At 47.5% G+C, this 14,280-nt stretch overlaps 1 protein-coding gene across 1 annotated transcript in view; it reads right to left on the bottom strand.

Annotated features, from left to right (window-relative positions):
- SPINT1 (serine peptidase inhibitor, Kunitz type 1) overlaps positions 1-7,022 on the bottom strand; it is a 65,188-nt gene extending 58,166 nt beyond the window's left edge. The window contains exon 1 of the mRNA XM_088463427.1: positions 5,976-7,022. Within this exon, the coding sequence (XP_088319553.1) occupies positions 5,976-6,375 (400 nt within the window). The 5' untranslated portion in view covers positions 6,376-7,022. The remainder of the gene's footprint in view (positions 1-5,975) is intronic.
- Between the last annotated feature and the right edge of the window lie 7,258 nt (positions 7,023-14,280).

Raw genomic sequence — 14,280 nt, 5'->3', positions numbered from 1 at the left:
GAGTCAAGCCACAGCGCACTATTGCTGAGCCCGGCACACTGCGTGCTCTCGCGAGAGCGCTGTCACCCGGAAGTCTCGCAAGGCGCCGGTGAGGACGCCGCTTCCCAGGCAGCGCGTGGAGCTCTGCGCGCTGACATCCAGAGGGAAGCAGAAGAACCGCAACGAAGACTGAGAAGAGGACATCGGTCACCTGGAGGTGAACAAGCAAAGGACGCCGAGGGTAAGTATGTGCACGTGAGGGATACGGGACGCCGCCCCAATAGACACATACTGGAATATGAATATATATATATATATATAAAAAAAAACAGGGGAGGTACCGGCACCAACTTATATGCTCAGCAGAGGAATTCTATAACCACAGTATGTAATACGTTCCCCCAAATGCAACAGGGTGTCAGCTGCACCTAGTGTGTATAGACCTTTGGATGAGGCCTTTAAGTGAAAATGGTGTAAATTTACTAGGTTTTGAGCAACTGACGTATATTGTGACAAAAGTGCAATTGTGCAAAAAAGATCTAGTGCATAAACTAATAGGACAAAATGTAAAATGTGACCAAATATTTAAAATATTATCAATTTAATTTGGTATTTAAAAATATATATCAGAACAAACAAAACACAAATAAATGCTTATACACGTCTTAATCCTGATCATAGGATTTGGCCAAATATTTCATATACAGGCACGTTTGTGCAAATGTTGTATATAAAGTGCAATGATAGTGCTAATAAATAATCAATAAAAATGGTTTAAAGGGTATGCAAACATATAAGATCAAAGTGAGAAATAAATATAGCAGCACGGGAGTATACAAAAAGATAAACAATAAAAACTTTGAGGCTAAATTCAAAAAGTTTTTAAAATTGCTTAAAATATATTTGAATAGCTTGAAAGTATTCATATAATGCTTATCTGTGCCAAGTTCATTTCAGGAAAGAGTCAGCTGAACCAACGCGTTTCATCCATACATGGACTTCATCAAGGGGTGCTGCTGGTCTGGGGTTGCCACTTATTTATATAACATAGGGTCTCATTCAGACCCGCTTGCGAGCGCAGGACGCTCGCAAGCGGGTCGATGGTCCCCGAATGCACATGCGCACGACGGAGGCTGCTCCGACGTGCACATGCGCGAGACCCGGCGAGCGACGGGGTAGCCGTCGCTCGGGGTCTCGCACCAAAGGGGGCGTGCTGTCGATGGTGAGTGACAGCACGCCCCCTTTGGTGGGCGTGCCGGCGGCGTGGCTGCCAGACGGAGGCGTTCCCATGGGAACGCCTACCGTCTGGCACCGGCCCCACTGACATCACTTGTGATTTCAGTGGGAGTGATTTTGGCTCTGATAGAGCCAAAATCACTCCAGGGCTTGCAACAGCGAGACCCTACTGCAGGGTCTCGTCGCAAGCCTGATGGTCGCAATGGTCTTGACCATCGCGACCATCATCATGGACGCTCGCATAAGCTGTGGGTGGTAACCCACAGCTATGCGACCGTCCAAGAGGCAGCTCCATTTTTAGGTAGGAGGGCCCTGATTCAGAGCGAGCGCTCTGGTCAGAGCGTCCGGTTCTGAATCAGGCCCATAGGCCTATAATTACTGAAACCTAACATTAGCATTAATTTAAAAAAAAAAAAAAAAACCTTGCTCTTGCCTCATAATGAATATCCAGTATCTCTAGCAGGACTAGGAAAAGCATGGCAATCCAGATACTGTGGAACTACACATCCTAGCATGCCCTGCCACAGTTAGGACATGCTAAAACAGCGGATAGGCAGTGATCGCGGTGAGTGACAAAATGTGGGTCCCAGGGACCCTCCACTTTAAAAAAAAAAATGGGGTCCTACCTGACCATTTCTGGGTCCCATCATAATTTATGCTTTAGAGCTCCCCATATGACTCTCAGACCTTCCCTACAAATGATGCCACACAGCCATGTCCAGCCTTTACACATTATGCCACACATTAATGCCCTTTAGTCCCCCTATGCATTGCCCCCAGCAGTAGTCCCCCGATGCATTGCCCCCAGCAGTAGTCCCCCGATGCATTGCCCCCAGCAGTAGTCCCCCGATGCATTGCCCCCAGCAGTAGTCCCCCTATGCTTTATCCCTAGTAGTAATCTCCCTATGCATTAACCCTAGTAGTAATCCCCCTAAGCATTACCCCTAGTAGTCCCCCTATGCATTGCCCGCAGTAGTAATCCCCCGTCTGCAGTGCCCCCAGTAGTTTACCCCTATGCATTGCCCCCAGTAGTTTACCCCCTATGCATTGCCCCCAGTAGTTTACCCCCTATGCATTGCCCCCAGTATTGGCCTACCTATTTGCCAGTTAGTGACCTGGGCCTAATTCGCAGGTCACTCACACCTTCAATTGGGCCTAATGCCCCCTATGTAGCCCGGGCCTTGTGCCCACCTATATACCCACAGGCCTATTGCCTGAATTTATCTCACGGGCCTAGTGCCCGACAACCCTGGTGGCCTAGGGACGGGTTAAATAACGGTGGCCCAAGGCCGCCTACCCGTACGGCGGTAGAGGCTGCAGGGGGCAGCTTCGTTATCGCTTTTTCTTTCCACCCCCGCAGTCCTCTTCGATCCTCAGCTTAATTCTTCTGCCGCTGGTCCGTCCTGGCCAGTGGCGCCACCTCTTCCTTTCTTCCTCATTGATCACGCAGTCTTCTGGTCTCTTGTGCGGCCGCCGTAACTGTTGCCGCGCCGCTCTTCTCTTTGGGAAGTCTTCACTCCTGCCCTCTGCCGCCGGACTGAACGTTCCCGCTCAGTGGCGTCTAATTCAAGACGCCGCTAGTGGGCGGGGCTATGATGCGGCGAGGCGCAATTGGCTCATCGCCGCGAGCAGTGTTTGGCTCATGGCCAGTGCCAATCAACCACCACCGCTACTTGGCTTCCAGGCAGCGAGTTCCGCTTAGCTTGCGCCCAGAGACAAGCTACTCCCGCCGCCACTTTACCGCCAACGCTGGTGGAAGGGACCAGGCGGTCCCTTCACAAGGTTCCCGCTGCGGTGGCTTACCCGGTGCTGGGAACAAACACACTGTCCCAGCCTGGGCACGGATGCTGTGCCGATGCTGGGATCAGACACTTGATCCCAGCACGGCTTTCCACAGCAGTAGCCAATGAGAGTCTCTCTGACTCTCATTGGCTGCTATAACAGACAGCGTTGTGTCTTTTTCAGGGGGACGCGCTGTGCTGCAGCCAGCTGTCAGGGATTGGCAACAGCACAGCGCGTCCCCGGCTTCTTGTTAAAAGCGAGTCCCCATTGCTCAATATCGGGTAAAATACGAGCTATAGTGCGTATTTGCGAACACTGTTTGCTTGAATGTGTAGTTCCACTGCAACTGGATATCTAAATACACAGTAAACATTTTGTTTTTAGATCCCTCACGTATTAAGATATTTGAGGTACGTATACATTATTCCCTATATACACACACACACACCTGACATTTATTTATTAAGTTATTAATACAATACTTCACATCCATTCCTGCCCCAGCAGAGCTTACAATCTATATTCCCTACCATATGTGTATGTGTACAGTTGTCAGAATCCAATTAACCTACCAATATATGGGTCCCATTTAACAATGATGAATAACTTAGAACTCGCTGAAGGGGTTATGTCATCCTTTCTGTATTTAACAAACAGCAGTAATCTAAGATTACCAGTTGTGGTCACTGCATCTCTCTCTCTCCATCTTTAGATGGCAAGAGTGACGCGGTCCCCATTGCCAGCAATGGGGCCCCAGCAGCAGCCTTTATGGCTTCAGCGAAGCGTACTGGCGGGTCTCTGCCAGAATAATCAGTCATGCACATGCGCAGGCTGACCATCGTACATGCTCATGACAGAGTAGCCCATTGAGCGGAGGACGTCGCTGGACCTCCCCAGCAAGTAATGATGAATACCAGTGGCATATTTATTAGTATCACTGCGATACTAAATGAAATATGCAGCTGGCATTTAGGATCATAGTTAAAAGGGGCCCTATGTTTGGATTGTGGGAGCAAACAAGCACCCAAAGAAAATCCATGCAAGGGGAGAAAAACTCCACAGTTAGGACCCTGGTGGGAATCAAACCCAAGACCTCAGTGCTGTATGGCAGTAGTGCTAGCCATTACACCAACTGTGCTAAACTAATATATTGTCCCAACAAAGATGGGGGGGGAGAGAGAGAGATAGATCCCCTTCCGTTTCTGTACGATGACATCACCTGCCAGTGTCCAACGTCATTCCCTACCATCCAAGTGGGCATACAGGGGAAATATAATCATGCGGTGAGCGAAACGAGGCACCAAGCTCACAGCGTGGTGAGCATGCAAGGGCCAACTTTCTTATTTTCGTGGAAAGCATGGGCAGAAGCTTCCACTTCCGACCTCACTCACATCACTACCAGGTATGGCTAGTGAAGGGGATTTATACTCTTCCATTGACCTGGGTCTTCTGTCTTATGCTGCCCACACACATAGCAATATTTTACCCGATCTGGCCGATTCTGAGACATTGGAACGACAGATCGTGTAAAATATGGCCAAATCCTGAGTAAATCGTGAGTCCCCATTCACGATCACACATCGCATCGTCAGATCTGCCGTGCAGTAAGGCAGATCTGACAATCTAGGACACGATGCACTGTAAAAAGTCTGGATGCAGGAGGGATCGTATGAAGATTGGACAACAAATCGTGTGCAGAGCTGCCGGGGAGAGTTTCAAGGGAAATCGTACACATCGGCTGATTGTGAGCACATCGCTATGTCTGTGGGCACCTTTACAGTGGATGAGGTCATCTCCAAGTGCTACCTTGCATGCCAAACAAGTTTTTTTTTTTTTATGCATGACCCAGGTTATCAAGATGGGCACTAACCCAGTTTGCAAATCCTGGGAATATTCATGGTAGATTGCAGGGTCACAGACCCGAGACTGTCAACCCGGATAGTTTCTGCTCAGACATAGCTAAGACCCGTGTCCATGTGTGTGCGCAGGAAAAACCTGGGTCATTTGTGTATGTCTGAAAGCAGTATTAGTCGACAATAAGGAATTCAGTGTGAATGTTATTAATAGAACAGAATCATAAAACAGATAGGAAAACAACCCAGAAAAGATGCCAATATATCTACAAATCATGGACCACAATAAGTGCACTGTCCCTAACCCATACATCTAATTTAAATGTGTTCCTCTGGAAATTCCTTATTTTGTATGTTGGCTTAAAAGTAGGTGAACAAATTCTCTAAAGCTGGGTACACACTTAACAATATTTTTTTAATGATTTGCCCCATTCCAAAGGATCGGAATGACAAATCATTCAAATCGTCAAGTGTGTACCCACTATGTCGGCCGCTGAGTGTTTCACGCAGGGTCGTCAGCTCATTGTCAGGTTGACCCCCCTACATGCAGCTCTATCAGACGATGAATCTGATAACCCAATGCAGTGAGATGTAGCAGGGGCCTACATATTGGGTGGTCGGCCACCGGTTCGTCTAATGTGTACCAGCCGTCCAGTATGTCGGTCCGTCGGCGGGTAGTCAGTCACATCACTGGGTACACACATCGTTTCGGGTGTAACCAGCTTTAGCCTCCGACAACAGACGAAGATTTGCCCCCACGCAAACTCCATTTCTATATGGAAATTGTGTACTCAGGGCATTAAAATTAGATGAATTTTCACAAATCAAGGCAATACAAACAGCATTTGCACAATACGAAGCAAAAACAACATTTGCATTGACGTAAACTTCTATTTTGCGTTACTATTCAGTGTCTAAATGGCATGCACTCATCATGTTGACATTAGCAGTAGACTTACCTCACAAGCACATGTTCTAACATTGTCGACATTTCATCAGTGCTGACATGATAAACATATTTACATGTTCGGTGTCAACATTTTCATGTCGACATAATATAACAGACCTATCTATATAATGGTATCATTGTTTTGGCATAAATTGCAACAGTAAGTGAATTGTTACCTTCTTTTAGTTCCTCCCTCCTGTGTAAGAGCTTCTTGCTGACGTCTAACGTGACATAGTTGACAAATCCATTCTTCCTAACGAACTTGCAGACAAATTCCTGCTTGTAGACGCAGTTGAGCAGGAAACAATCGCTGATAAGGTCATCATGACCACCTACCAACTCCACCATAGCCAGATTACAGCCCTGTACCCTGCAGCAGGCAGCCACACAGTCCCTGCCCCGGTCTAGTCTGGGGGAGCCGAGGAATGTTGCCCCACTGCTCATGGAGTCATTCAGTTCCAGCACAAAGTTTGGCATGCCCCTGGTGAAATTGTCCAGGCAGCTCTCTCCGTTCGAATCACACCAACACAGTTCTAAGGCCCCTAGGAAGGCCACAAAGGCGCACAGGAGACGCATTCTGCTGCGGCGTCTGCTCCTAGCACAAGAATCGCTTGAAAGACGCAGATGTGTACCCGCGGTCTCTATGCGACGGGTCTGTAACGCGTGATAAGCATCTTCTGTAAGTAACCACACGGAGCTGGAACAGGAACTTCTCAGTGTGTTATGCTCAGTGTTTGCCTTCTTTTTATAACGAAACACTTACTTTAGATCCTTTTCTATTACTATCCCGAAACACTTTCTATCCCAGGGACTCAGGATTTTCAAGGGGATTCCAGATTTCTCTGTAGCAGGTAATGAAATATCAGTGCGGCAACCTCTGGTAACCTTTGCTTCTCTTCCGTTTAGTTGTGGTCGCTCCTACAAGAAGTTCATGTAGCAATCAGGGTGGTAAAGTATAGTTCTTATAGGTAAAATGGAGGACTTCTGGCTTCTTCCTCGACCCCCTTGGCGAGCACTCCCCCTTTGTCCGTGTCCTCTGTAGGTTTCAGATGAAACTGAAATGGGTGTTCCCTATGGCCAGGTATCCTGTGCCTGTAACCCCTCACCTGCCAGCCAGGTGTATAGAGGAGCTGCTGCCAGGCGATCAGCAGGAAGTGAAACTTTACACCTGAGCCCCCTCCCCCTGTACCTGAGTCACAGAGAGAGGAGAGTATGGGGAGGTGAGTAATCTCTTTCACTACTTGTCATCTCAGGCACACACAGCATGACGTAGACATGAAAATAAACTGGCTCAGACCCAGCCCAAGCTGGTAGGAGGCTATTGTTATCACATCACATGTTATTATTCTCAGGTGGCTCAGCCTCTCAGTCGTTCCTCTTTTCGCTGTGGGGAAGTTTGTTCTATATCATTTTCTTTAACCTAAATGATCAGATCAGAGCCCAAATAATTTGGTACTTTTTAGGGATACAGGACCTCATTCAGAGGCGGTCGCTCGGGAGTGATCGGTCGCACCCAAAGTGATCGAGAATATGCAAAACGAGTGCTCAATCGCAACGCACATCATAAGCGTGGAAACACCCACAACAATGAAAGCACACCTATCTCTACGGCCTAATTCAGAGTCGGTCGCAGGCGGCAACCTACGTCAGCACGATTAACACCTGTTACAGTGTTAATTGCCTACAGATATCGGTTGAGGCAGAAACCATTGCCTGCACTCGCAATGCTTAAGGTAGACCCTGGGCTACCTTTAGCACTACGAGCAGTAGCATCGTTATTGCACCGAGATGACGTGTGTGATGATTCGCTCAGTAATATATGCACGCACTTAAAACTCCCTTTTTAAGGTCAACCACGCCTGCTTGTGCGCTCCACCACACCCCTGTTCACAAGCACCTTCCCCTGTAACCACCCACAAATGGCACGAAATGTCAATCACAGCTATGACCTCGTAGTGACTAACGAGCAGGAGGATTGCGGTCAGAAAGACAGGCTTACGCACGCGCACTGCCATGTACACGTATGCGCAGTTGAAAAAAACATCGCTCGCTACGACCAATCGCTCCGTGCGACCTCCTCTGAATGAAGTCCACACTCACTATGTCGGCAGTAAGGGCCTGATTCAGAGCCGGACGCTATTTGCGGTCGTTCGTTCAGAAAAAAGAGCGAACAAAACTTGCGGTCGTTTTTTGGGAAACTACGCCCCCTGGCCGCTCGCATCCGACGTCATGTCCGCTATTTATTAGATTAATCGAGTACATCGAACAGGGTATGAACTGCTCGCTATTCTTGTGGTTGGTTTTTGCTACCACAATTTTGTGAGCAGTTCTGGCTAAAAAAAAACCAGTGACGTGGTCAATGACGCTGCTGTTTTAATTATGCACACCCATAAAACGCCCGTTTTGACCTTTAAGCACGCCTGCGTTCTGATTTCCACTCCCCGTTTTCAAGCACCTTCCCATTACCACCCACACATGCCTCATCCTGTCACTCAAATTAGCAGGCATTCGCTATTTTGCGAGCACATGAATTTCGGCCGCACTGACTGGTTCGCGCATGCGTATAACGATCCGTACGCATGCGCAGTTTGGCAAACATTGCTCGGAGCTGCTGCTTACGAGTGGCTCTGAATGAGGGCCTAAGTCTGCTGACAAAGAAAATCGGTGACGGGATCCCAACATGGTTAAAATGCTACTTACTGCATTTTAACTGTGTGGCCATTATTACATACATGCCTCTTTAGGAGCATGTTTAAAGTTCTAATGCCTGCATGGTTAAAATGCTGTAAATAGCAAATTAACCATATTGGGGATCCCAGCACCGGCTTTCTCAGGTCTACCGAGTCACTGCCGACACTAGCCTAATGCAGAGAAGGACACAATATCGATGTTGGACACAGCAGATCAATGTTTTGCCAATGTGCATGTGCCACGGCTGTTACACAGAGGATTTATTTGCAATGTGAGTGACAGGCAGTCAGCGTGTCGGGAACGTTTTCTGGGCGTGCTCCAGTGAGCTTCTGCAAATGCGTTCACAGCTGGAGAGGCCTTGGCGTCTTAGGAGACTGTCTCTGTCTGTCAGCATAGACTTACCTACCACTCCCCCCAACCCCGCTACTTACCTTCAGGATTCCAATGGTCGAGATACCAGGACCAGTATTCCGATAAATGTCTGGATTCCGGCGTTGGCATTCTGACCACCAGAATCCCCGCTGTCGAGATATTGAAATTATCCCGTTTCCGATGTTCCCGCTTACGTACATAAGTGGCGGATGTCAGACACCAGAGGTGGGCATCACAGTGCACAAGATAGTGGATGAGCCATTTGCATATTTTCGCAAGTCCACTGATTACGGAATCACAGTCGCGACAGGATTTGCGTCCATCTCTGAGTCAGGCCCATAATGACTGTAGACAAGCTATACCAAAACCCTTCTATTAATTAGGGGTCTGTTTAAAGAATTAAAATAAAAAAAAAACATTTATCCAGCATTTTAACTGGAGAAAGCAATATATTTCTCTTCTCCATATCTAGTAATGAGAGAAGTGCAGAAAAATCAGATTTCTCCACCTTTTTGTTTCTCCTACCAGATTCCTGCAGCCACCATAAGTAGGGATACGTTTAATATCCTGACATCGAGGATTCCAGCGGTCACAATGCCGACAGCCGGATCCCGAAGGTAAGTAACTGGGTTGGGGGTAGGGTTAGGAGTTAGGCACTAGGGGGAGGGTTAGGGTTAGGCACTAAGGGGTTAGGGTTTGGCACTAAGGGGGGAGGTTTAGGGTTAGGCACTAGGGGGGAGGGTTAGGGGTTAGGTTAGGAATACTTACCTTGAGCTGTCGGGATGCTAACCTAGTCAGGATCCCGAAAGCCAACATCTTGTACCCAAGCCCATAAGTAGCACAGGGGGATTTGCAGATGCTGTATTTATAATGCTGAGAGAAGATCATCTCATCTTTTGCTTAAAACATCACATTTCTGGATGGCAATATGGGCCTGATTCTGAGTTGCACATAGACGTGGCTGCGTCTTTTGCCACGTCTGTGTCTTTGCCTCAGCCACGTCTGCCTCTTTATGCTAATGCCGCTGTTGATTTTGTGAATGCTGAGACGCCCACTTGCAGCATCTTGTGGTGGTGCAAATCCATCTCTGTAGATGCACCACCAGACAGACCTTGGATACTTGCACCAGCCCTGTGGCAGGTGTAGTGTCTCCGTCTATGGAGTACTGTGTGAGCAGTCTTTAGTCGCTGTCCCCCGTTACATCCCACGAATGCAAAAAAAAGAAGATAAGCCCAGCGCTAAGCGAATTTAGAATACTCAAGGAACCACTGCAGCAGTATACAGTAAAGAGTTGTTGCCAGCCTCACAACAAACCAAGCAAAAAAAAAATCACAATGCTACTGCGCAGGTGCACTTCAAATGGGACAATGCATTAAATGATTAGTTTTTCTTATATTTATTAGGAATTAAAATAACAAATAAAAGCAATGCATATACAATAGTGAAAATAAATAAAAAATGCAGTACAAGTAAATTGTCACAGCAATTCAGGAGATAAGCATATATATAAGCATATATATATGTCTCAGATGGGATGGGCACGGGATGCCGGCGGTCAAAATCCCAACGCCGGCATCCCGACAGGGTTAGCATACGGACACCAGTCGGTATGCTGACCCTGTCGGGATGCCGGCGTTGGGATTTTGACCGCCGGCATCCCGTGCCCATCCCAGTCGGTATGCTAACCTACCTCCACTGCCTACCTTAACCCTCTCTTCCCTAGTGCCTAAACCCAATTTCCCCCCCCTAGTGCCTACATCTAACCTTCCTCTCCCCACACCCTAAATCTAATCTCCCCACACCCTAAACCTAACCCTCCCCCAGTGCCTAACTCTCCCCATAACCTCGCTACTTACCTTTGAGTTCCGGCGGTTGGGATTCCGGCACTGGCATTCTGACCGCCAGGATATTGAACGTATCCCGTCTCAGATGGCTAGATGTTATTAGTAGTAAAATCAAATTGATCACAGTTGTCATATATATCCAAGTCACAATATATTGTAACAGGGAGCTGCTCAGGCTCCAGAGCCGGTAAAGACATTTTAGTGATTATAATGGTTCCTGCTGCATATAATCAAAATCAGTCCTCTTATGAGGAAACAGTGAGATACCCTCCGTTAGGTACCCAGTATACTCTGTCAATTGTATTCCAGAGTGATTTAACTGATCTGCCAGTGAAGTTTATATAGTCACAGCCAGCGCTGTCTTTCTCTGTCAGCTGGAGCGTTTATATGCCTTAGTAGCCGGCTCAGAGTGCTGAGCTGTAGAAATCCGGTAATCTGTATGGATACACAGTGGGAGGGCAACCACTGCAGCTTGGTTCACGATAGTGCATGTGACCAACCTCTATGAGATGCATTAATTCAACAAAGTCTCTTTTTATGTCCATCCACTCACCACCACACATTGAGGTCCTGCCGAACAAGTTTTTGCAGGGATATCAATCAGGCAGGCATCACGGTGGTGGCAGGGTTCCCTTTTCTTTATATGTTATCTGGGAGCAGCAACATGTTTCGACCATTGCTGTGACCTTTTTCAAGCTGTTGTCCCAGGAATGCCCTCTAAAATCCACACTCTCCACATCCAAATTCGTTCTGCATCTCCGTATTTGTACATTGTAGCAGTCAAGGTGCTTATGTATATGTGTCTCATGTCTGTGTGGGATGGGTGAGGGATGCCGGCGCTCAGGATCCGGGTGGTCAGAATCCTGATGCATGCATCTTGACCAGGTTAGAATGCCAACGCCCCCAGGTAAGTAATCCTAACCCTGACCTTCCCTCCCCAGTGCCTAAACCTAACCTCCCCCCCCCGCACCCTAAACCTAACCCCCGCCCTCCTCCAGCACCCTAAACCTAACCCTCCATCTAGGGCCTAACCTCTTACCCTAACCATCTTCGGGATTCCATAAATTTCCATAAAAATAAAAAAAAGGCAATGAAATTAAGATCATTAAGGGCGATGCCTTAATGGATGTGTTCCTTGCACAATACAGATATGGTATGCCATCACACCCTATGGTTAACTGCAGATTCAGCACTCTCATATAATGAGATTGCTGTCTCTCACAAAATGGTGGAGCTGCTAATTCTCTGAATTGTGTGCTTATTGGAATACATACATGCAGTCTATGCAACTGAGGTCTAAGCAGAAAATAGAGCTGGGCAGATGGGATAAAAGTGGTGTGGATGGGGGAGGAGATAGATCAGTGTGGATAGGTGAGACAAAAAGGCATGTGGAGGAGGGAAGGTTAAGCAGTACAGAGGGGGGTAGTCAAAGTGATTCAGATGGGTGAAAAACTGGTGTGGATAGGGTGGAGGAACAAAGTAATGCAGATGGGTGGAAAATAGTGGTGCAGATGGGGGGGAACAGAGTGACACGGCTTGGGGGCACAGCAACGTGGATGGCAGTAGAAAGTGGCATGAACATGGGAAGACAGAGCAGTGCAAATGGGTAAAGACAGATTGGTGCGGATAAGGGAATACAGACTAGCACAAATAGGAGAACACAATAGTAGGGATTGGGGAAGACAGATTAGTGTGGATGGGTAGGAAGACAGAGTAGTGCAGGTGGGGGGAGGAGACAGAGTTGCACAGTTGGGGAGACAGTGGTGCAGATGGAGGAAGAAAGAGTGTCACAGAGGAAAGGAAGACAGAGCGGCGTGACTTAGGGGAAGGCAGTGGTGCAGAAGGAAACAGAGTGGCACGGATGCAGGGCGGTGCGGATGGAGAAAGACAGATTGATACGGATGAGAGAACACAGACTACCATAGTTTGGAGACCACACAGCAGTAGGGATTGGGGAAGACAGATTGGTGTGGATGGGGAGGAAGGCAGAGTGGTGCGGGTGGTGAGGACAGACAAAGTTGCACGGTTGGGGGAACCAGAGTAGTGCAGATGGAGGAAGAGTGCCAGAGATGAGAGAAAACCAGCAGCTTGGCTGTGGAGAAGGCACGGAAGCAGGGCGGTGCGGCTGGGGAAAAACAGATTGGTGCAGATGAGGGAACACAGACTATCACAGTTGGGAGACCACACAGCAGTAGGGATTGGGGAATATATAGAAGCATGGAGGCATATAGGGGAAGAAAGTGTACATGCATAGACAGAGTATGATAGTTTTAAAAATAAGGGAGCTGAACATGTATTCTAACTGAGATAAATGTATGGAGTGAGAAGGATGTTGGAAGCCAGTGAGATTGTTGTGGTGATCGAATGGGAAGATTGTGGGCACTGAGTGGGATGTGGGAGCCACATAACTGCTCAAACCTCAGTTGCATAGACTGCATGTGTGTATTCCAATGAGCACACAATTCTGTGAATTAGCAGCTCCACCATTTTGTGAGTGACAGCAATCACATTCTGTGAGAGTGCTGGATCTGCAGTTAATCACAGGGCGTGATGGCATACCATATCTGTATTGCACAAGGAACACGTCCATTAAGTCGTCAGCTTTAATGATCGTAATTTCATTGTTTTTTTTAGCTTTAGTGGCACAAATTCAGTAGGTTTTCTGAAATTTCAGGTCATGTCTAAGAAGCCTTAATGGGACATGTAAAATCGTAAGGTTTTTAGTCTATGGAATTGCATTGCTTTTTTATAATTTATTAACCATCAGGGTTGTGACGAGCAAACCAGGCCACCTGCAGGGCAGAAGGACAACAAAAACGTACACTAACACAGGTGGAGGAGCAGACAGCAAACAGGAGGTGTTTTAAGGGTGCAGAGGGAGAGAGGGCTGCGGAGGAAGGCTGCAGGTGTGTGGGGCAGTGGCAGCAGTGAAGGTGCAGAGCAGTGGCAGCAACCGGCATGCAGAGAAGCATCAGCGGGCGACAGAGGGACTCACTGGTGCTGGGCATGTACCTGAGAATATCAAATGAATAATACACAGATGCATGGACGTATCTGTGAGATCCATCCATGTATTGTTTTAAAAAATGAATGTGTAATATAAAAAGAAAAATGACGTGCCTCCACAGCACAACTAGCATCGAGCTTTGGAGCCCCAGTGCTGGTTGTGCTAAACACAGGGGACAATTGACGCAGAGGTTCCCTGTATTAAGCACAACCAGCACCAGGCTAATCAGAGCCAGTCTTGGTTGCCAAAATACAGGGGACAAGCGACGTAGGGGTCTTCTGAGAAAAAACTGAATTTTTCCATAGAGAAATTTCGATGGGGCATGGTGTTTAAAGGGCTACGCCTCAAAAGCTATTGGAGGTACGGAGCTGAAATTTGACTTGGGCTGGTAGAACTGTCGCTCAGTGCTGCATGCAAAATTTCAGGGTAAAAACATACAAAATGAGGACATGGGAGTAATTAAAATTTCCAACTATCAGTATTTTCTGACACTCAATTAGGGCCACTTTTCTGCTGTTCTCTATGGGGGATTTTTGGGAAGGCATAACTCAGGGTAGGGGGCAAATT

This window comes from Taudactylus pleione, unplaced genomic scaffold (genome assembly GCF_031769625.1).
Source record: "Taudactylus pleione unplaced genomic scaffold, aTauple2 ptg001370l, whole genome shotgun sequence".
In the NCBI taxonomy this organism is placed as follows: domain Eukaryota; kingdom Metazoa; phylum Chordata; class Amphibia; order Anura; family Myobatrachidae; genus Taudactylus; species Taudactylus pleione.
Note: the sequence above shows the minus strand (reverse complement) of the source record. Positions and strands in the feature narration are given on the sequence as shown.